This window comes from Mesoplodon mirus, assembly GCF_964341445.2.
Source record: "Mesoplodon mirus genome assembly, chromosome: 2".
In the NCBI taxonomy this organism is placed as follows: Eukaryota; Metazoa; Chordata; class Mammalia; order Artiodactyla; family Ziphiidae; genus Mesoplodon; species Mesoplodon mirus.
In genome coordinates, this window is record NC_138977.1 from 104281748 (window position 1) to 104304413 (window position 22666).

A 22666-nucleotide genomic window follows, 5' to 3' on the forward strand; every position below is an offset into this window, starting at 1 on the left:
TAAACGTACATGTATATATCATTGGCTGCTGCTTTGGGGGTTGAACGTCCTTCTGGGTGTCCGTTTTTGTCCCCACGTAGTGAGGAGGAACTTCTCTGCACTTCCAAGCAGACTCCGACTTGCCACTGTGTCCACGGACGTCCTGTTTTCAAACTATTTGAAGACTGTATCATCCTGCCTCCAGCACCAGCAGTTTCTCTGTTCTTGATCAATGTGATTCACAGGAACTTTTAAAGTAACAAACGAAATGAGCCAGGGCCGTGGAAAATATGACTTTTATATTGGTCTGGGATTGGCTATGAGCTCCAGCATTTTCATTGGAGGGAGTTTCATTTTGAAAAAAAAAGGCCTCCTGCGCCTTGCCAGGAAAGGCTCCACGAGAGCAGGTCAAGGTGGCCATGCATATCTTAAAGAATGGTTGTGGTGGGCTGGACTGCTATCAATGGGAGCTGGCGAGGTGGCCAACTTTGCTGCGTATGCCTTTGCACCAGCCACCCTAGTGACTCCGTTAGGGGCACTCAGTGTCCTAGTGAGTGCCATTCTTTCTTCATACTTTCTAAATGAAAGACTTAACCTTCATGGAAAAATTGGATGTTTGCTAAGTATTCTGGGATCTACAGTTATGGTTATTCATGCTCCAAAAGAAGAGGAGATTGAGACTTTAAATGAAATGTCTCACAAGCTAGGAGATCCAGGTTTTGTGGTCTTTGCAACACTTGTGGTCATTGTGTCCTTGATATTAATCTTCGTGGTGGGACCTCGCCATGGACAGACAAACATTCTTGTGTATATCACAATCTGCTCTGTCATCGGCGCGTTTTCAGTCTCCTGTGTTAAGGGCCTGGGCATTGCCATCAAAGAGCTGTTTGCTGGAAAGCCTGTGCTGCGACGTCCGCTGGCCTGGATTCTGCTGCTGAGCCTCATAGTCTGTGTGAGCACACAGATTAATTACCTGAACAGGGCCCTGGACATATTCAACACCTCCATCGTGACTCCAATATATTACGTCTTCTTTACAACATCAGTTTTAACTTGCTCAGCTATTCTTTTTAAGGAGTGGCAAGACATGCCTGTTGATGATGTCATTGGCACTCTGAGTGGCTTCTTTACAATCATTGTGGGAATATTCTTGTTGCATGCCTTTAAAGACGTCAGCTTTAGTCTCGCAAGTCTCCCCGTGTCTTTTCGGAAAGACGAAAAAGCAGTGAATGGCAGTCTCTGTAATATGTATGAAGTTCTTAATAATAACGAAGAGAGCTTAACCTGTGGAATTGAACAACACACTGCTGAAAACGTCTCCCGAAGAAATGGAAATCTGACAGCTTTTTAATAAGAAAGATGTCATTAAAAGGTTGATCTATAATTGTGTTATAAAGTGAGTTTGAGTATCAGAATGTGTCTGAAAAAGCATTGTTCTCAAATAGTGTTCTCTAGAGACAATCTTTTTTAAGGTTTCACTAATCTGGACCAAGAAATTACTTTTCTTGTATTTAAATGATGGTAGCTCACTAAACTGACCTCAGTACATGGCCACTTTTCTTTTAACATTGTATTATTATAGAGGTATTTTAAATTTTCCTTCACCAAAATCTAAATGCACTAATGAAAGTTTTAAGTCTATAAAAATGCTTTATTTTTTCATTGGTGATGAAAGTCTGAAATGTATATTTGTCATGCCCACTCTGTCAATTCTTGACTATTTTAAGGCTTTTTGATTTAGAAAAACAAAATTAACTCAATACATTATCCTGTAATTTACCTTACCTGTAAAAATGACTCCCGTTTGATGAATTATTTTAATTTTGAAATGTTAATTTAAGAGACTCCTAAGTTATTAAATGAAGGAAACTCTTTTACAACAGAAAACAAAAAAGGTAGGAAATCACCACATTGAAATACTTCTCAGGCTGTGAGTTGTCACTGTGAACATCTGATGGCCTTCCTAGACGGCACCTTGTTAATAAACCAGCGTACCCTTTGTCGGACTACAGCCTGGCTGGTTTTATTCTTCAGTTACTCTAATCCCTTGATGCCTGGAACCTTGATTACCATTTTTACATCAGCTCTTGTACTTTTCCATATATTTTCATAAGGAGTTATATTGTCATGTAGCTCTTCTAACAACTCTGGGAAATGAAGTCAGAAGACTAGGGTAATTTCTTAAGTTTAGCTCATATTGAAATAAAAAGACAAATTGAAACAAAGTTCTTTTCTAAGTCTGAATGCTCAGAATAAACAGGATATTTATAAAATATGAAAAAAAAAAAAAAAACAAAAAGAGACATGTACCACAATGTTCATTGCAGCACTATTTACAATAGGTAGGACATCGAACTGACCTAAATGTCCATCGACAGATGAATGGATAAAGAAGATGTGGCACACATATACAATGGACTATTACTCAGTCATAAAAAGAAATGAAATTGAGTTATTTGTAGTGAGGTGGATGGACCTAGAGTCTGTCCTACAGAGTGAAGTAAGTCAGAAAGAGAAAAACAAATACTGTATGCTAACGCATATATATGGAATCTAAAAAAAAAAAAAGGTACTGATGAACTTAGTTGCAGGGCAAGAATAAAGAGGTAGACATAGAGAATGGACTTGAGGACACGGAGTGGGAGGGGGAAGCTGAGGCGAAGTGAGAGTAGCATCGACACATATACGCTACCGAATCTAAAATCGTTGGCTGGTGGGAAGAATCAACATAGCACAGGGAGATCAGCTTGGTGCTTTGCAATGACCTAAAGGGGTGGGATAGGGAGGATGGGAGGGAGGCTCAAGAAGAAGTGGATATGGGGACATGTGCATGCATATGGCTGATTCACTTTGTTGTGCAACAGAAACTAACACAGTATTGTTAAGCAATTATACTCCAAAAAATATCTATTAAAATATACACATAAGCATATTATAATCATTTTGTAATATACAACTGTATGGTGGTAACAATTTTGCAATATATATCAAATCAACTCATTGTATATCTTCAACTTACACAATGTTATATGTCAATTATATCTCAATAAAGCTGGAAGAAGAAAATTCCAAAGGAACATAATATTTTTGTAATTATGTATTTTTATTTATAAATACTATATGACCTTAATTTTCTATTAGGATATCAGGGTTGAAAATCTAGGGCAGTAAGACAGTATTAGGCTTTATTAACTTGTTGGACTACTAAACAAATTTTAAACACTAGAAAGGAAAGCCAATCATTAGCTCTGTTATCCTGTTAGAGCACTGAGTCCTGAATTGGAAGGTGTAGTGATAAATTAGGTGCTACTGTTGGTATTCAGAGGAACTATCAGACTATTATACTAAAGGATTAGTTTCTCTCCTTCAAATGTAACCTGGACCTTAAGCAGAGAAAAGGAAAAATTGTGATCTAGGATCTCTTCTGAGTGTTATTTTGATTGGTTTTTCCTCCCTAGAAGAGTCATGTTTTTCAAATAATCCAGGTCACATTCTGGGCTAGGGCTAAGAGCTCCAGGGAGGACTAGATCCTGACTAGTTCTTCTCTTTGTATATTTATTTATTTATTTATATTTGCTTTCCAAGTGGTTTTTACAATTGAGATATAATTGACATATAACATTATATTAGTTTCAGGTGTACAGCATAATGATTCAATATATGTACATATTGCAAAATGATCACCACAATAAGTCTAGTTAACATCCATCCAAGCGATTTTTATGCACATTAAAGCTTGAGAAGCAAGGTTTACATAAGTGGCTCTCAGCCTGGGCTTTCAATAAAGATCTCACGTGGATTTTTGAGAACTATCAAATCTTGGGTCCTCTCCTACAGATTCTGTTCATTGGTCTGGGTGGGAACATCAATGTTGCTTTAATTAAGTGCTCCAGGTGATTCTAAGTGAGGCCAGGGTTAAGTATGTGAGCTCCCAAGTATATTTATGAGAGTTTAGTCCAGGCTTTTGTCCAAGGGGAGGTAACAGGGTCTGTTCTACATGGGTTTGGTAGAGGCAGGGTGGTGGAGCCCACATTAGCTATTGGGTAGCAAAATTTAAAGGCATCTGTGGGAAGGGAGGGTCCTCGAAGACAAGATAGGAGAAGCTTAAAGTTTGTTCTTCATGTAGGAGCTCATTGTTCCTGAATCTCTCCTGAGACAAGGAAGGGTTGACTTTCCTGAGTTTCAAGGTCCTTCTGCCCATGGCCACATTGGTAGCAGGTAAAGGATCTGTGCCAAAGAATTTAAAGGCATATTCTCAAGATGCTGATGTGATTTCTCCACATAATCTCACCTGAGGAAGAAACCTAGAGGAGGAAGCAGAAGAGGAAGAAATGACAGGTTCTCAGGTACAAGTCCTGTCTTGAGTCAGGGGTTATGTCTCCCTTACTTCTTGAAATGCCATGGTTTTAGAGCATGCAAAATTTTACTTCTGTACTTCTGGTGTTTCTGCCTAACAATTTTTTTTTCAACTACCTTTTTTTTCCTCTTTCTTGTGACATTCAAGGTTAACTCTTAAGAACACTTCTCCCCTGTATTCCAGATCCTTCTTTGTTTTCTCCAGTCAGACTTCTGATGGGCCTTGAGCACTTGCCACCATGAAGTAATGACCTGCAACTACAGATAATGTTCCCTTTGTGACAGATCACTTTGGAAAGTTATTGATAGCTAAGATTCATATGTAGGATGAAGTGGGGACTTGGGATATCAGTGAAGAAGGGAAGTGTAGTGTTTAGTTCCCATATGGATGGTCCGTCAGCTCTATGTAGATCAGGATTAAGAAAATGCACATCTAGGGCTTCCCTGGTGGCACAGTGGTTAAGAATTGCCTGCCAATGCAGGGGGCATGGGTTTGAGCCCTGGTCCGGGAAGATACCACATGCCATGGAGGAGGTAAGCCACTGTGCCACAACTACTGAGCCTGCGCTCTAGAGCTTCTGAGCCACAACTACTGAAGCCCGCATGCCTAGAGCTCATGCTCTGCAACAAGAGAAGCCACCACAATGAGAAGCCCATGCACTGTAACGAAGAGTAGCCCCCACTTGCCGCAACTAGAGAAAGCCCGTGCACAGCAACAAAGACCCAAAGCAGCCAAAAAATAAAAAATAAAAATAAATAAATAAGAAAATGCACATCTAAACAGGATGGCATTTATGGCCCAGAATAATGCAGAAATTCTGAAAGATAAGTGTAATTAGGAGACACTGCCTCTCTAGAATGCTAAAGAAGGATTATTGAAATACACTACTGTATTAGAGATTGTGGAATATGGGTACTCTATGTGGCTTGACATTTGAATAAGACTGATGTTTTTCATGACTAGATTTAGATTATGATTTGCTTATATTTCTGGCCAGTAAATATCACAGCAGTTATATGTCCTTTGGCAAACATTAGGCACCTGTTATCAGTTTGTCCCATTACAGCTGACGTTAACTTCATTCACTTGGTTCATGCAGCAGATTCCCTCCCCTACTCTTTGTATCTTTTCAAAACTACTGAAAAGTAATCTAAAAATGCTGTTCAAGGAAATGGATTTATGTTGAATTTTCTTTTACAATACCACTTGTCCTGTGAGAATTCTTTTTTTTTTTTTTTTTTTTTTCTTTTTGCAGTATGCGGGCCTCTCACTGTTGTGGCCTCTCCCGTTGCGGAGCACAGGCTCCGGACGCGCAGGCCCAGCGGCCATGGCTCACGGGCCCAGCCGCTCCGCGGCATATGGGATCCTCCCAGACCGGGGCACGAACCCGTATCCCCTGCATCGGCAGGCGGAATCTCAACCACTGCGCCACCAGGGAGGCCCATCCTGTGAGAATTCTTGCCCCATAGAATTCTTTCTGTGGTCAGGAACATACATATACTGTGGGCTTATAATTAACTGATAACAGTATCAGTACACTTGTCCCTAGATGTTTCTACACCTAGATCTTTCTCACACATGGTGACTTACTTGCTCAAAACTGCATTCTGGTGGCCACCAACTGCTCTCATTTTTGTCTGCTATTATCTTAGAAGATGAATCACCTTAAATATCCTCAGCTTGGTCCTTGGCTTCTGTTCTCAACATTTAAGACTTGTTGAAAGTAGTTCTGCAGGCCAGGATCTCCCAAATGTGCCTCTAGAGAGTCAAAGAGATGCCTTTTACAAAATCTATTAGTTAACATTAAACTTGGCCCTGAAGAGACAGTCTAGAAAAAGTACCTCACATATTTATCATTTTGGCCATTGGCTAAGAAGCAAGAAAAAAAGAAAATAAATTTGAATTTGAGAAGAAATTATTTTTGCCTTGACTCTGATGCTTTCCCTTTCATTTCCTATTCCTTGAAAGTGAAGTTGCTATTTTGGGATTAACAATTTCCATTTACAGTTGGCCCAGGAGTATTTGAAATATCCTGAACTAGTGGTAGTGAGAAAATCAGGAAGATAGATTAGCTTTCTCCATGCATATCCAGAAACTTTCCTGGATATCTCATCTGTTCATTTCCTCATCAATTACTCACAGCCTAACCTACTGCAAGAGAACTTTAACCTCCTGAGGATGAAATTATGTGCTACTTCTTGATATTTTTTCTTCTCTTTTCCTATAGTGATACAGTTTGTGATTTTTAACTGAGAAGATTCTATCCAAAAATAAAAACTATGTTTTCCTGTCTCTGTTTGTTCCATCTAGGAGTGATGGAGTATATTTAAGTTCTGACAAATGGAATGAAATGGAAAGTGGTATGTGCAATTTATGACATGTTTTCTTAATAGAAACCATGCTCTTCTTGCTATTATGCCTTCTGGCTGGCTGGAATGTGAACATGATGGTCAGAACTGGCACAGTCACTTTGAATATTGAGATGATCTGGGCAATAGGTCATGGTAGCATAGCAAGATTGAAGGAGCCTGGGTCCCTGACATCTTGAAGTGACATACTGAACCTGAGTCTTTGACTTCTGAACATATTTGTGTCTGAATCTTATAAATATATGTATCTGTTTCCCCCTAGATCAGTGGTTCTCAAATCTTGGCTGAACATTAGAACCACCTGGGGAGCTTTTAAAGTTAAAATTTCCACTCCAGACAGCATCTTTGAGTGGGGCTTTTGTACTAGTATTTTTTGAAAAAAGCTTTCCAGGTGATTCTAAGGTGCAGTCAGGGTTAAATTTTATTAGTCTAGATCAGGGATCAGCAAACTGTGTAATCTAGCTTGCTGCCTAGTTTTGTATGGCCTGTGCCTAAGAAGGTTTCTACATTTTTTAAAATTTGAAAAAAAGTCAAAATAATAATATTTTGTGACATGTGAAAATTACATGAAGTTCAAATTTCAGTGTCCATGAATAAAGTTTTATTGGAAATTAACTACATTCACTTATTTACATATTGGCTACTTTAGCATCACAACATTAGACTCAAGTTGTGATAGAGACTATTATGGCCCACAGAAAGGAAAATGTATACTGTCTGATACTTTACAGGAAAAGTGTGCTGACCCTGCTCTAGATGCTAAGCACTTTAAGGCAAGGACTGGTGTGATGTTCTAGAAACTCTCCTTCATTACTACATTATTCTCATTATAGCACCTAGCCTACTACCTGCCATTAAGTACACAGTAGTCACCCAATGAACGGCTTCTTGGGTTAAATCTGTATGCAGTTTCAGATAGAATGGGAGAAAGAAGAAGGCTATCTATCTATTTATCTATCTTCTCTTAAAAAGTTAACCAAATAGATAACACAACATTATTATTACATAGAGTCATGTGAAGTAGAAAAAGGTAGGTTTTGTGGAGTGAATATCTGTGCTGTGCTTTGGTTGTCCAGCTGGCTTTGTTTAACTAGTTACTGGCCCAAGTGAAAGAGTAGTTATTTTGAGGATATGGCTAGTAGCTTCCAGGTTTTCTGTCTAGAATAGTGAACTAGAAAATCTTAAAATGGTAATGGTATGGGCAGAGCTGGAACACCCGGCTCGGGGTCTCTTCCCTCCGCCGACATGGAGCTGCCCCAGAGCCCGAGGGGAGGGCAGACTCACTGAGGCTGCCAGCTCTGGAGGGGCCCCGGCGGCTGAAGCCGTGACAGTCGTGGGGACGGTGGGCCGTGAGAAGATGGTGGAAGAGTAAGACGCGGAGATCACCTTCCTCTGCACAGATACATCAGAAATACATCTACACGTGGAACTGCTCCTATAGAACACCTACTGAATGCTGGCAGAAGACCTCAGACCTCCCAAAAGGCAAGAAACACCCACGTACCTGGGTAGGGCAAAAGAAAAAAGAATAAACAGAGACAAAAGAATAAGGACGGGACCGTCACCAGTGGGAGGGAGCCGTGAAGGAGGAAAGGGTTCCACACAGAAGAAGCCCCTTCGCGGGCGGAGACTGCGGGTGGCAGAGGGAGGAAGCTTCAGAGCCATGGAGGAGAGCTCAGCAACAGGGGTGCGCAGGGCAAAGCAGAGAGATTCCCGCACAGAGGGTCGGTGCCAACTGGCACTCACCAGCCTGAGAGGCTTATCTGCTCACCCGCCGGGGCGGGCAGGGGCTGGGAGCTGAGGCTCGGGCTTCCGTTGGATCCCAGGGAGAGGACTGGGGTTGGCGGCGTGAACACAGCCTGAAGGGGCTAATGCACCATGGTTAGCTGGAGGGAGCCCGGGAAAAATTCTGGACCTGCCAAAGAGGCAAGAGACCATTGTTTCGGGGTGCGTGAGGAGAGGGGATTAAGAGCGCTGCTTAAAGGAGCTCCAGAGAGGGGCGCGAGCCACGGCTGAAAGCGCGGACCCCAGAGACGGGCATGAGATGCTAAGGTTGGTGCTGCAGCCACCAAGAAGCCTGTGTGCAAGCACAGGTCACTATCCACACCTCCCCTGACAGGAGCCTGTGCAGCCCGCCACTGCCAGGGTCCCGTGATCCAGGGACAACTTACCCGGAAGAACACACGGCGCACATCAGGCTGGTGCAACGTCACACAGGCCTCTGCCGCCCCAGGCTCACCCAGCATCCGTATCCCTACCTCCCCCTGGCCTGAGTGAGTCAGAGCCCCAGAAGTAGCTGCTCCTTTAACCCCGTCCTGTCAGAGCAAAGAACAGATGCCCTCAGGTGACCTACATGCAGACGTGGGGCCAAATCCAAAGCTGAACCCCAGGAGCTGTGCGAACAAAGAAGAGAAAGGGAAATCTCTCCCAGCAGCCTCAGAAGCAGCGGATTAAAGCTCCACAAGCAACCTGATGTACCCTGCATCTGTGGAAAACCTGAATAGAAAATGAATCATCCCAAATTGAGGAGGTGGACTTTGGGAGCAAAGATGTATTATTTTTTCCCCTTTTCCTCTTTTTGTGAGTGTGTATGTGTATGCTTCTGTGTGTGATTTTGTCTGTATAGATTTGCTTTCACCATTTGTCCTAGGGTTCTGTCCATCAGTTTTTTGCTTTGTTTGTTTGTTTTGTTTTGTTTACTTTTAAAAATTTTTTCTTAATAATTATTTTTTATATTTTATTTTAATAACTTTATTTTATTTTACTTTAATTTATTTGATTTTATCCTCTTTCTTTCTTTCTATTTTTTTCTCCCTTTTATTCTGAGCCATGTGGCTGACTGGGTCTTGGTGCTCTGGCCAGGTATCAGGCCTGTGCCTTTGATTTGGGAGAGCCGAGTTCAGGACACTGGTCCACAAGAGACCTCCCAGCTCCACGTAATATCAAGTGGCAAAAATCTCCCAGAGGTCTCCACTTCAATGCTAAGACCCAGCTTCACTCAACGACCAGCAAGCTACAGTGATGGACACCCTATGCCAAACAACTAGCAAGACAGGAACATAGCCACATCAATTAGCAGAGAGGCTGCCTAAAATCAGAATAAAGCCACAGGCTCCCCAAAACACACCACCAGACATGGACCTGTCCACCAGAAAGACAAGATCCATCCTCATCCACAAGAACACAGGCACTAGTCCCCTCCAACAGGAAGCCTACACAACCCAATTAACAAACACCAAACACTGGGGACAGACACCAAAACAACGGGAAATACGAACCTGCAGCCTGAGAAAAGGAGACTGCAAAAACAGTAAGATAAGCAAAATGAGAAGACAGAAAAACACACAGCAGATGAAGGAGCAAGGTAAAAACCTCCCAGACCTAATAAATGAAGAGGAAATAGGCAGTTTACCTGAAAAATAATTTAGAATAATGATAGTAAAGATGATCCAAAATCTTGGAAATAGAATAGAGAAAATGCAAGAAACATTTAACAAGGACCTAGGAAAACTAAAGAGGAAGCAAGCAATGATGAAAAACAAAATAAATGAAATTAAAAATACTCCAGAAGGGATCAATAGCAGAATAACTGAGGAAGAAGAATGGATAAGTTACCTGGAAGATAAAATAGTGGAAATAACTACTGCAGAGCAGAATAAAGAAAAAAGAATGAAAAGAACTGAGGACAGTCTCAGAGACCTCTGGGACAACATTAAATGCACCAACATCGAATTATAGGGGTCCCAGAAGAAGAAGAGAAAAAGAAAGGGACTGAGAAAATATTTGAAGAGATTATAGTTGGAAACTTCCCTAATATGGGAAAGGAAATACTTAATCAAGCCCAGGAAGCACAGAGAGTCCCATACAGGAGAAATCCAAGGAGAAACACACCAAGACACATATTAATCAAACTATCAAAAATTAAATACAAAGAAAACATATTAAAAGCAGCAAGGGAAAAACAACAAGTAACACAAAAGGGAATCCCTATAAGGTTAACAGCTGATCTTTCAGCAGAAACTCTGCAAGCCAGAAGGGAGTGGCAGGACATATTTAAAGTGATTAAGGAGAAAAACATACAACCAAGATTACTCTACCCAGCAAGGACCTCATTCAGATTTGATGGGGAAATTAAAACGTTTACAGACAAGCAAAAGCTGAGAGAGTTCAGCACCACCAAACCAGCTTTACAACAAATGCTAAAGGAACTTCTCTAGGCAAGAAACACAACAGAAGGAAAAGACCTACAATAATAAACCCAAAACAATTAAGAAAATGGGAATAGGAACATACATATCGATAATTACCTTAAATGCTTCCAGCAAAAGACACAGACTGGCTGAATGGATACAAAAACACGACCCGTATACATGCTGTCTACAAGAGACCCACTTCAGACCTAGGGGCGCATACAGACTGAAAGTGAGGGGATGGAAAAAGATATTCCATGCAAATGGAAATCAAAAGAAAGCTGGAGTAGCAATTCTCATATCAGACAAAATAGACTTTAAAATAAAGACTATTACAAGAAACAAAGAAGGACACTACATAATGATCAAAGGATCGATCCAAGAAGAAGATATAACAATTATAAATATTTATGCACCCAACGTAGGAGCATCTCAATACATAAGGCAAATACTAACAGCCATAAAAGGCGAATTCAACAGTAACACAATCATAGTAGGGGACTTTAACACCCTACATTCACCAATGGACAGATCATCCAAAATGAAAGTGAATAAGGAAACAGAAGCTTTAAATGATACATTAAACAAGATGGACTTAATTGATATTTATAGGACATTCCATCCAAAAACTACAGAATACACTTTTTTCTCAAGTGCTCATGGAACATTCTCCAGGATAGATCATATCTTGGGTCACAAATCAAGCCTTGGTAAATTTAAGGGAATTGAAGTCATATCAAGTACCTTTTCTGACCACTACACTATGAGACTAGAGATCAATTACAGGAAAAGATCTGTGAAAAATACAAACACATGGAGGCTAAACAATACACTACTTAATAACCAAGAGATCACTGAAGAAATCAAAGAGGAAATCAAAAAATATCTAGAAAGGAATGACAATGAAAACACGATGACCCAAAATCTATGGGATGCAGCAAAAGCAGTTCTAAGAGGGAAGATTATAGCAATACAATCCTACCTTAAGAAACAGGAAACATCTAAAATAAATAACCTAAACTTGCAAAGCAATTAGAGAAAGAAGAACAAAAAACCCCCAAAGTTAGCAGAAGGAAAGAAATCATAAACATCAGGTCAGAAATACATGAAAAAGAAATGAAGGAAATGATAACAAAGATCAATAAAACAAAAAGCTGGTTCCTTGAGAAGATAAAGAAAATTGATAAACCATTAGCCAGGCTCATCAAGAAAAAATGGAGAAGACTCACATCAACAGAATTAGAAATGAAAAAGGAGAAGTAACAACTAACAATGCAAAAATACAAAGGATCATGAGAGATTACTACAAGCAACTCTATGCCAATAAAATGGACAACCTGGAAGAAATGGACAAATTCTTAGAAAAGCACAACCTTCCAAGACTGAACCAGGGAGAAATAGAAAATATAAACAGACCAATCACAAGCACTGAAATTGAAACTGTGATTTAAAATCTTCCAACAAACAAAAGCCCAGGATGAGATGGATTCACAGGCAAATTCTATCAAACATTTGGAGAAGAGTTAACACCTATTGTTCTCAAACTCTTCTAAAATATAGCAGAGGGAGGAACAATCCAAAACTTATTCTATGAGGCCACCATCACCCTGAATCCAAAACCAGACAAAGATGTTACAAAAAAAGAAAACTACAGGCCAATATCACTGATGAACATAGATGTAGAAATCCTTAAGAAAATACTAGGAAAGAGAATCCAGCAGCACATTAAATGGATCATACACCATGATCAAGTGGGGTCTATTCCTGGAATGAAAGGATTCTTCAATATATGCAAATCAATCAATGTGATACACCATATTAAATTGAAGGATAAAAATCATATGATCATCTCAATAGGTGCAGAGAAAGCTTTCAACAAATTTCAACACCCATTTATGATAAAAACCCTCCAGAAAGTAGGCATAGAGGGAACTTACCTCAACGTAATAAAGGCCATATATGACAAACCCACAGCCAACATCGTTCTCAATGGTGAAAAACAGAAGCCATTTCCACTAAGATCAGGAACAAGACAAGGTTGCCCACTCTCACCACTATTATTCAACATAGTTTTGGAAGTTTTAGCCACAGCAGTCAAAGAATAAAAAGAAATAAAAGGAATCCAAATCAGAAGAGAAGAAGTAAAACTGTCACTGTTTTCAGATGACCTGATACTATACATAGGGAATCCCAAAGATGCTACCAGAAAACTACTAGAGCTAATCAATGAATTTGTTAAAGTAGCAGGATACAAAATTAATGCACAGAAATCTTTTCCATTCATATATAGTAATGGTGAAAAATCTGAAAGAGAAATTAAGGAAACACTCCCATTTACCACTGCAACCAAAAGAATAAAATACCTTGGAATAAACCTACCTAAGGAAACAAAAGACCTATATGCAGAAAAGTATAAGATGCTGATGAAATAAATTAAGGATGATACATACAGATGGAGAGATATACCATGTTCTTGGATTGGAAGAATCAACATTGTGAAAATGACTATACTACCCAAAGCAATCTACAGATTCAGTGCCATCCTTATGAAACTACCAATGGCATTTTTCACAGAACTGGAACAAAAAATTTCACAATTTGTATGGAAACACAAAAGACCCTGAATAACCAAAGAAATATTGAGAAAGAAAAAGGGAGCTAGAGGAATTCAGCTGCCAGAATTTAGACTATACTACAAAGCTACAGTAGTCAAGACAGTGTGGTACTGGCACCAAAACAGAAAAATAGATCATTGGAGCAGGATAGAAAACCCAGAGATAAACCCATGCACATATGGTCACCTTGTCTTTGATAAAGGAGGCAAGAATATACAATGGAGAAAAGACAGCCTCTTCAATAAGTGGTGCTGGGAAACCTGGATGGCTACATGTAAAAAAATGACATTAGAACACTCCCTAACACCATACACAAAAATAAATTCAAAATGGATTAAAGATCTAAATGTAATGCCAGAAAGTATAAAACTCTTAGAGGAAAATATAGGCAGAACACTCTATGACATAAATCACAGCAAGATCCTTTTTTACCCACCTCCTAGAGAAATGGAAATAAAAACAAAATAAACAAATGGGGTCTAATGAAACTTAAAAGCTTTTGTACAGCAAAGGAAACCATAAACAGGATGAAAAGACAGCCCTCAGAATGGGAGAAAATATTTGCAAATGAAGCAACTGACAAAGGATTAATATTCAAAATATACAAGCAGCTTACGCAGCTCAATTTAAAAACAAACAACCCAATCAAAAAATGGGCAGAAGACTTAAATAGACATTTCTCCAAAGAAGACATACTGATTGCCAACAAACACATGAAAGAATGCTCAACATCACTAATCATTAGAGAAATGCAAATCAAAACTACAATGAGAAAAACAAACAAAGCTACAATGAGGTATCACCTCACACTGGTCAGAATGGCCATCATCAAAATATCTACAAACAATAAATGCTGGACAGGGTGTGGTGAAAAGGGAACCCTCTTGCTCTGTTGCTGGGAATGTAAATTGATACAGCCACTATGGAAAACAGTATGGTGGTTCCTTAAAAAACTAAAAATAGAGCCACCACATGACCCCGCAATCTCACTACTGGGCATATACGCTGAGAAAACCATAATTTGAAAAGTGTCATGTACCACAATGTTCACTGCAGCACTGTTTACAATAGCCAGGACATAGAAGCAATCTGAATGTTCATTGACAGATGAATGGATAAAGAAGATATGGCACATATATACAATGAAATATTACTCAGCCATAAAAAGAAACAAAATTGAGTTATTTGTAGTGAGGTGGATGGACCTAGACTCTGTCACACAGAGTGAAGTTAGTGAGAAAGAGAAAAACAAATACCATATGCTAACACATATATATGGAATTTAAAAAAAAATGGTCTTGAAGAACCTAGGGTTAGGACAGGAATAAAGAAGCAGACATAGAGAATGGACTTGAGGACATGGGGAAGGGTAAGTGTAAGCTGAGATGAAGCGAGAGAGTGGCATGGACATATATACATTACCAAATGTAAAATAGATAGCTAGTGGGAAGCAGCAGCATAGCACAGGGAAAGAGCTCTGTGCTTTGTGCCCACCTAGAGGGGTGGGGATAAGAAGAGTGGGAGGGAGATGCAAGAGGGAGGGCATATGGGGATATATGTGTATGTATAGCTGATTCACTTTGTTATACAGCAGGAACTAACACAACAATGTAAAGCAATTAGACCTCAATAAAGATTAAAAAAATGATAGTAAGAAGAATAGGACAGAGAACTTGGCATATACAGCTCTTTTTAAGAAAAATCAATCTGAGAACCCCAGAATTTTTCTATTGTATGGAAAAAATATATAAAAGTTTTTACTGACCTTTTAAATTTTATTTCTCAATAATAGGGAATATTCTACATTTTAATAAGAATTTTATCAGAAGAAAACTTTGTATAGAGAAAAAATTATAGGCTTTGGAAGAAGAAAGCTTAGAATCCCATATTATAGACTTTTAATATTTGTTAACTCATTGATTATCTCTTCAGATAGTTATAAGTTTATCTAAGGTAGGGAGAATGACTACTTGCTTCACTAATATTTTCCAAGAACCTAAATCTTTACCAGGAATTTAAAAAAGAGCACACTAAATCTTTGGGTTTAGAGTGCCCTAAACCAAAGTTTGCTAAAGAACAATCTTGTTAAATGTTATTAACTGTAAGAAATTTTCTCTGCCTAATAATATTGTCTGACTGCTTCTCTTCCCTCATTCTCAAAATTCCTAATTTTCCCAATAATGGAACCAATATTTCTGTGTGATTAGAAAGACATATTGAGTACTCAGCATAAGTGACAAAATAAACAATGAGTCTGAAGACTACTATGGTGATGACCATCATTAAGATACACAGGGTAATCTTTCCACAACTTGTGATTTTCATTTTTGTGTTTGAATCTTTTCTTTTGAGCAGAAAGGACAGGGAAGCAAGTGTTAATATGACCAAAATATAGGATACTCTCAGAAATACATATGGACTTGATGTTAAGTGTAGAAGTATATTTTGTTTTACATTAATTATGGACTCAGTGGACTGCTTAGCTTGTAGAACAACATGCAGAAGTAGTGAATTAATATTTGACTTGCTTATTTTTCAGCATGTATGAATAATATAATACTAAAATCAAACTTCATTCATTCAGCATATTTTTATAGATGACCTACTAGGCATAGTTGTGGAATAAAAATCTCTTTTGTTATGGAGATTACATTTTACTGAGGGGAGATAGACAACAAATGAAGTATAATTAATAAATAAAATACATAACTGGTAAAAAGGTAATAAGTGCTGTAGGAAAAGTAGAGCTAGGTAAAGAAGATCAGGAATGTGGGGTGTGTGTGAGAGATGGTGGTGGTGGTGGCAGGATGCAATATTAAACAGAGTGGTCAGATTAGACCTATTGAGAAGGTAAAATCTGAGCAGACTTGAAACAGGCAATGGTGTTAGCCATACAGGTATCTGGGATGTTCCAGGCAGAGTGAATGACCCTACGAAGGCCCTGAAGGAGGGGCATATTAGGAGGGCAGTGTGAATGAGGAGTAATGTAGTAAGAGTACTTCTTGGTGGTATGAGGGCCCAGATCATATAGGGACGTGTGGGTCATTGTAATAACTTTGTTTTTTTCCCTCTGAGTTAAATGTGAGCTTTGGAAGTCTTTGAGTGTAAGACTATGATGATTTGGCCTAATTTCTTAATGGGATCCCTCTGACTGCTTTTTGGAAAGTAAATTATACAGTACAAGGGTGGAAGCAGAGTGACAAGATAAGAATTGATTCTAATCATTGAAGCACAAGATGATGTTGGCTTGAACCAGAGTGGTGAAGGTGGAGGAAATGAAAAGTGTTTGAAGTTTGGATATATTTGAATACAGAGTTGATAGGAGTTCCTGATGAATTGGTGGAATGTGAATGGAAATGAGGTGTCAAAGATGGTTTCCAGTTCTTTAGCTTGAGAACTTGAGGGAGGAAGTTGTCTTCATTTGAGATGGGAAGGCTGCTGATACAGCAGGTTTTGAGGGGATGATTATTATTACAGTTTTATGTTTTAGATGTTCACTAGTCATCCAAGTGAAGATGCAGATTGGATATACAAGTCTGGAATTTTGGATAGAGGTCTGGGCTGGTGATGTACATTTGGCATTCTTCAACATAGAGATTATGCTATGGGACTAGATGAGATTACCAAGGGAGTAAGTGTAGCTAGAGAAGAAGACAAAGAGATGATCACTGGAACACTCCCATATTAAGAGATCAGGGAGAAGAGGAAGACCAAGCAACGGACACTGAGAGGAAGCAACCAGTGAGGGCAGGAGGAAAACCAAGAAAAAGTAGTGTCCTGGGAGCCCATAGATGTGTACCAAGATTTGTGAAGGGGATCAGCTGTGTCAGATGTTGCTGATGGCTCATAAACAAGATGAGCAAATGAGCACTGAAAATTGATCATTGGATTAGCATTTTGGAGGTAACTGGTGACCTTGATGCAAGAAATTTTAGGAGTGGAAGGGGCATGAGAATGGTTAGAGATGGTTTGAAAGAGAATGGAAGTAGAGGAGCTAGAGACAGTGACCACTGACCACTCCTTCAAAGATTTTGCTGAAAAGGGGTATAAAGAAATGGGAATATATACATGGTGAAGGAAATGGGATCAAGATAAATTTTATTTTATTATGGAAAGTTTTAAATATACATAAAAGTAGAGAAAATAGCATAATAAACTTTTGTTTATCAATCACATAGATTTAAAAGTTGAACATTTTGCAAGATTTCATCTATTTTTCTGAAGCATTTAAAAATAGTTACAGGAAAATAATTGCCTTATGATATTCACAATGGAAAAATCATTTTAGATTTTTTCCATCTAAAAAATAAGGACATTTAAAAAATGATCATCTCTAATGAAATTAGCAATAATTCTTTAATATACTCTAATACCAAGTTCATATTCAAACATCTCTTTTTGTCCTTAAAATGTCCTCAAAATGTCTTTTACAATTTTTTGTTGTTGTTGTTGAACACAAATCAGATCAAAACCCTCACATTGCATTTGGTTATTATTTCTCTTATGTCTCTTTTAATCTAGAATACCTTTCATACTCTGCTTTCCTTTATAAATTTTTTGTGACATTGACTTATTGAAAGTACTGGGTCAGTTGTGTTATAGAATGTTCTACAAAGAGAAGTTTGTATATTTTTCAAATATTTTAAATTAAAATGTTGTGGACTTCCCTGGTGGCGCAGTGGTTAAGAATCCGCCTGCCATTGCAGGGGACATCGGTTTGATCTCTGGTCTGGGAAGATCCCACATGCTGCAGAGCAACTAAGCCTGTGTGCCACAACTACTGAGCCTGCACGCTAGATCCTGCAAGCCACAACTACTGAAGCCTGCGTGCCTAGAGCCCATGCTCTGCAACAAGAGAGGCCACCGCAACAAGCCCTCACACTGCAATGAAGAGTAGCCCCTGCTTGCTGCACCTAGAGAAAGCCTGTGTGCAGCAGCGAAGACCCAACACAGCCAAAAATAAATTAATTAATTTAAAAAAATAAATTAACATTTTGTGACAATTAGACTCTCATGCAGTTTTAAGAAATAATACAGAGAGATCCCTCATATATTTTACCCAGTTTCCCCCAATGGTAACAAATTGCAAAACTATATACAATATCATAACCAGGATATTTACATTGATACAGCCAAGAAAACTAACCAAGAAACTAAGATACCAAGATTTCCATCACAAGCGTTCTTCATGTTGCCCTTTTTTGTAGTCACACTCACTTGCCTCCAGTACCATTGCCCTCCTTAACCCTGGTAACCACTAATTTATTCTCCTTTTTTATAATTTCATTTCAAGAATGTTATATAAATATGAAACCTTTTTGGATTTTGCTTTTTCACTCAGCAAAATTCTTTGTCAATTCATTCAGGTTGTTGCATGTATCAATAGTTCTTTTTTAAAACAGTTATATTAAGAAGTAAGTCATAGTATAGACGTAATATAGTTTGTTTAATCATTTACTCACTGAAGGACATCTGGACTATCTCCACTTCTTGGCTGTTAGGAATAAAGTTGCTATATACATAGATGTTTTTGCACAAACATGTCATAATTTGTTTGGAATAAATGTCTGGAGGTGTAATTGCTGAGACATATGGTAGTTGTATGTTTGAATTTTAAGAAACTGCCAAACTGTTTTCCAGAGTGGATGCAACATTTTATATTTCCATCAGCAATGCATAAGTGATCCAGTTCCTCTGCATTCATGTCAACATTTATCATGATTTTTTATTTTAACAATTTTGATAGATATAGAGAGGTACCCTGTAGTTTTAATTTGAATTGATTAATGGTGTTGAACATCTTTACATGTGTGCTAATTTGTTATATGTCTGTCCTCTGAAATGTCTGTTTATATCTTTTGTCTGTTTAATAATTGGATTTTCTTTTTAACTGTTGAGTTTTGAGAATTCTTTATATATTCTAGATACTAGTCCTTTGTAGAATTTGTGTTTTGCAAATAATTTTCCCCCAGTGTGTAGCTTGTCTTTTCACCTTCCTAACAGTCTTTTCACAAAGCAAAAGTGTTTAATTTTGATGAAGGTCAATTTCTCAAATTTTTCTCTCATGGACCACACTTTTGGTGTCAAATCTAAGAGCTCTGCCTTGACCTAGATTGTCTTATATTTTTTAATAAAAATTTTGTACATTTTATGCTATGATCCATTTAGAATTAATTTTTCCATGAGGTAAGAAACTTAGGTTGAGGTTAATTTGTTTCTTTGGATTGCTAGTTGCTCCAGCCCCATTAGCTGAAAAGTCTATCTTTCCTCCATTGAATTGCTTTTGTATTCTTGTCAAAAAATCAGTTGGGCATATTTATATGGGGCTATTTCTGAGTTCTCTTCTGTTCCATTGATCTATGTGTCTTTTTTTCCTCCATTACCACACAATCTCCATTACTGTAGTTATATAGTAAGTCAACATCAGGTAGAACTATTCCTCCCACACTATCTTCTTTGTGAATTTTTTTTTAGCTTTCTAGTTTCTTTGCTTTTCCACATAAACTTTAGATAATCTTGTGTATATCTAAATAAAAATCTTGCTTTGATTTTGATAGGCTTTGCTGTAAAACACTACATCAATTTGGAGATAATTAACATCTTTACTATGCTGAGTCTTCTAATCCACGTAGCATGTCTTTCCATTTAATTAGCTCGTCTTTGATTTCTTTCATCAGTGTTGTGCAGTTTTAAGCATACAAATCCTATAAGTATTTTGTTAGATTTACACTTATGTTCTTTCTCTCTCTTTTTTTTTAGCAATTGTAAATAGTATTATGTTTTGATTTAGAAGTCCATTGTTCATTGTTATTATATAGAAATATAATTAATTTTTGCAGTTTATCTTGCATCCTGTGACTTGTTGGGCTCACTTTTTAGTTCTAGGAAGTTGCTTTTTATTTTTTTTTCAGATTCCTTGGGATTTTCTATGTAGACAATCATGACCTATTGGTCCTATTGGCAAATAGGCTCAGTTTTATTTCTTATTATCCAATCTGTAAGCTTTTTATTTTCTTTACTTATCTGATTGCTCTGACCGGAACTTCACCACTATGTTAAATAAGAATCATGGGCTTCCCTGGTGGCGCAGTGGTTGAGAGTCTGCCTGCCGATGCAGGGGACATGGGTTCTTGCCCCGGTCCGGGAAGATCCCACATGCCACGGAGCGTCTGGGCCTGTGAGCCATGGCCGCTGAGGCTGTGCATCCGGAGCCTGTGCTCTGCAATGGGAGACGCCACAGCAGTGAGAGGCCTGTGTACCGCAAAAAAAAAAAAAAAAAAAAAAAGAGTCAGGAGAGTGGACACTTTTGTCTTGTGCCTGATATTAGTGGGATAGCATTTAGTCTTTCATCATTAAGTTTTTTGTAGATTTTTTTTCAAGTTGAGAGTTTCTCTCTATTCCTATTTTCCCTAGAGTTTTTGTCATGAAACAGTGTTGAATCTTGTCAAATACCTTTTTACATCCAATGATATGTAACGTTTCTACTTTAGTTTGTTAATATGGTGGATTATATTGTTTTTTAAAAAAATATTGAACCAGCCTTGCACCTCTGGCATAAACCTCACTGGATTTTTTTTGTGTGTGTGTGTTTAAATTGCAATTGCAATTTCCTTAATAACTATGAGTCTATTCCAAATATTTATTTCATATTGAGTTGGGATAGTTTGTGTTTTTCAAAGAATTGGTCCATTTTGTCTAAATTGTCAAATTTATGTGTGTAGAGTTGTTGGTAGTATTCCCTTATCCTTTTGATGTCTACATGTACCTATATCCCGTTTCATTCCTGATATTGGTCATTTGTGTTTTTTCTCTTTTTTTCCTTTGCTAGTTTTCCAGAGACTTGTTAATTTTATTGATTATTTTCTAAGAACCATTGTTTTTTTTTTTTCTTTTTCTTTTTTCATCTCATTAATTTCTATGCTTATCTTTGTTATTTCCATCTTTCTGCTTGCTTTGGGTTTCTTTACTCTTCTTTTTCTAAGTTCTTGCAGTGGGAGCTTAAATTATTATTATTAAAAAATTATTTATTTTGTTTATTTTTGGCTGCTTTGGGTCTTCATTGCTGCACACGGGCTTTCTCTAGTTGCGCTGTGTGGGCTTCTCATTGTGGTGGCTTCTCTTGTGGAGCATGGGCTCTAGGTGTGCAGGCTTCAGTAGCTGCAGCATGTCCGCTCAGTAGTTGTGGCTCATGGGCTCTAGAGCGCAGGTTCAGTAGTTGTGGTGCATGGGCTTAGTTGCTCCGTGGCATGTGGGATCTTCCTGGACAAGGGCTCAGACCCGTGTCCCCTGCATTGGCAGGTGGATTGTTAAACAATGCATCACCAGGGAAGCTCCCTGGGAGCCTAAATTATTGATTTGAGACTTTTTCTCTTTTCTAATGCATGATTTCAATGCTATAAATTTCCATCTCACCACTGTTTTAGCTGTGTCTTACAAATTTCATGTGTTTTATTTTCATTTTCATTCCATGTATTTTTAAAACACCCTTTGAGAATTTCTCTTTGAGTTCTGGATTACTTAGAAATGTGTTGTTGAGTTTCCAAGTGTTTTGAGATACTCTTTTTCCTTATTGACTTCTAATTGAACTCCACTGTGGTTGAAAGACACACTATATATGAGTCTTTAATTCTTTTAGATTTGTTGAGGTTTGTTTTATGGCACTGAATATATCTTGGCATATGTTCTATGGGTCCTTAAAAAGAATGTGTCCTGCTGTTGTTGGAGTTTTCTATGAACATTGACTAGGTCCTGTTGATGTTGGCATTGTTTATTCTATATCTTGTTTTTCTGCATAGATATTCAACAGTTGAGAGAGAGGTGTTGAAGTCTATAACTGTAATTTTGACTTTTGAATTTCTCCTTTCAGTTTCTTTTCTTCACATATTTTGCTTCTCTGTTTGGTACATACACTTTTAGGGTTGGTATGTCGTCTTGGTTGATTGACTCTTTTATCATTATACAATGTCCCATTCTGGTAATTTTCTTTGCTCTGAAGTCTACTTCTTTATCTGATATTAATTTAGCCACTCCTGCTTTCCTTTGAGTAATGTTTTAAATAATATTATATGATAGGTCTTTTTGCCATTCTTTTACAGTTAATCTGCCTATGTTGTTATATTTGAAGTAAGTTTCTTGTAGACAACATATGACTGGATT

General features: G+C 38.1%; 1 protein-coding gene across 1 annotated transcript; it reads left to right on the top strand.

The window, feature by feature from the left end:
• The first annotated feature begins 246 nt into the window (after positions 1-246).
• Positions 247-2204, top strand: LOC309808963 (magnesium transporter NIPA2). The gene has a single exon (XM_082629515.1). The coding sequence runs from the start codon at positions 248-250 to the stop codon at positions 1328-1330; it is 1083 nt and encodes a 360-aa protein (XP_082485641.1). The 5' UTR covers position 247; the 3' UTR covers positions 1331-2204.
• Positions 2205-22666: the final 20462 nt, after the last annotated feature.

Excerpts from the sequence above, each read along its gene's own strand:
- LOC309808963 (XM_082629515.1), top strand. The coding sequence starts at position 248 with ATGAGCCAGGGCCGTGGAAAATATGACTTTTATATTGGTCTGGGATTG.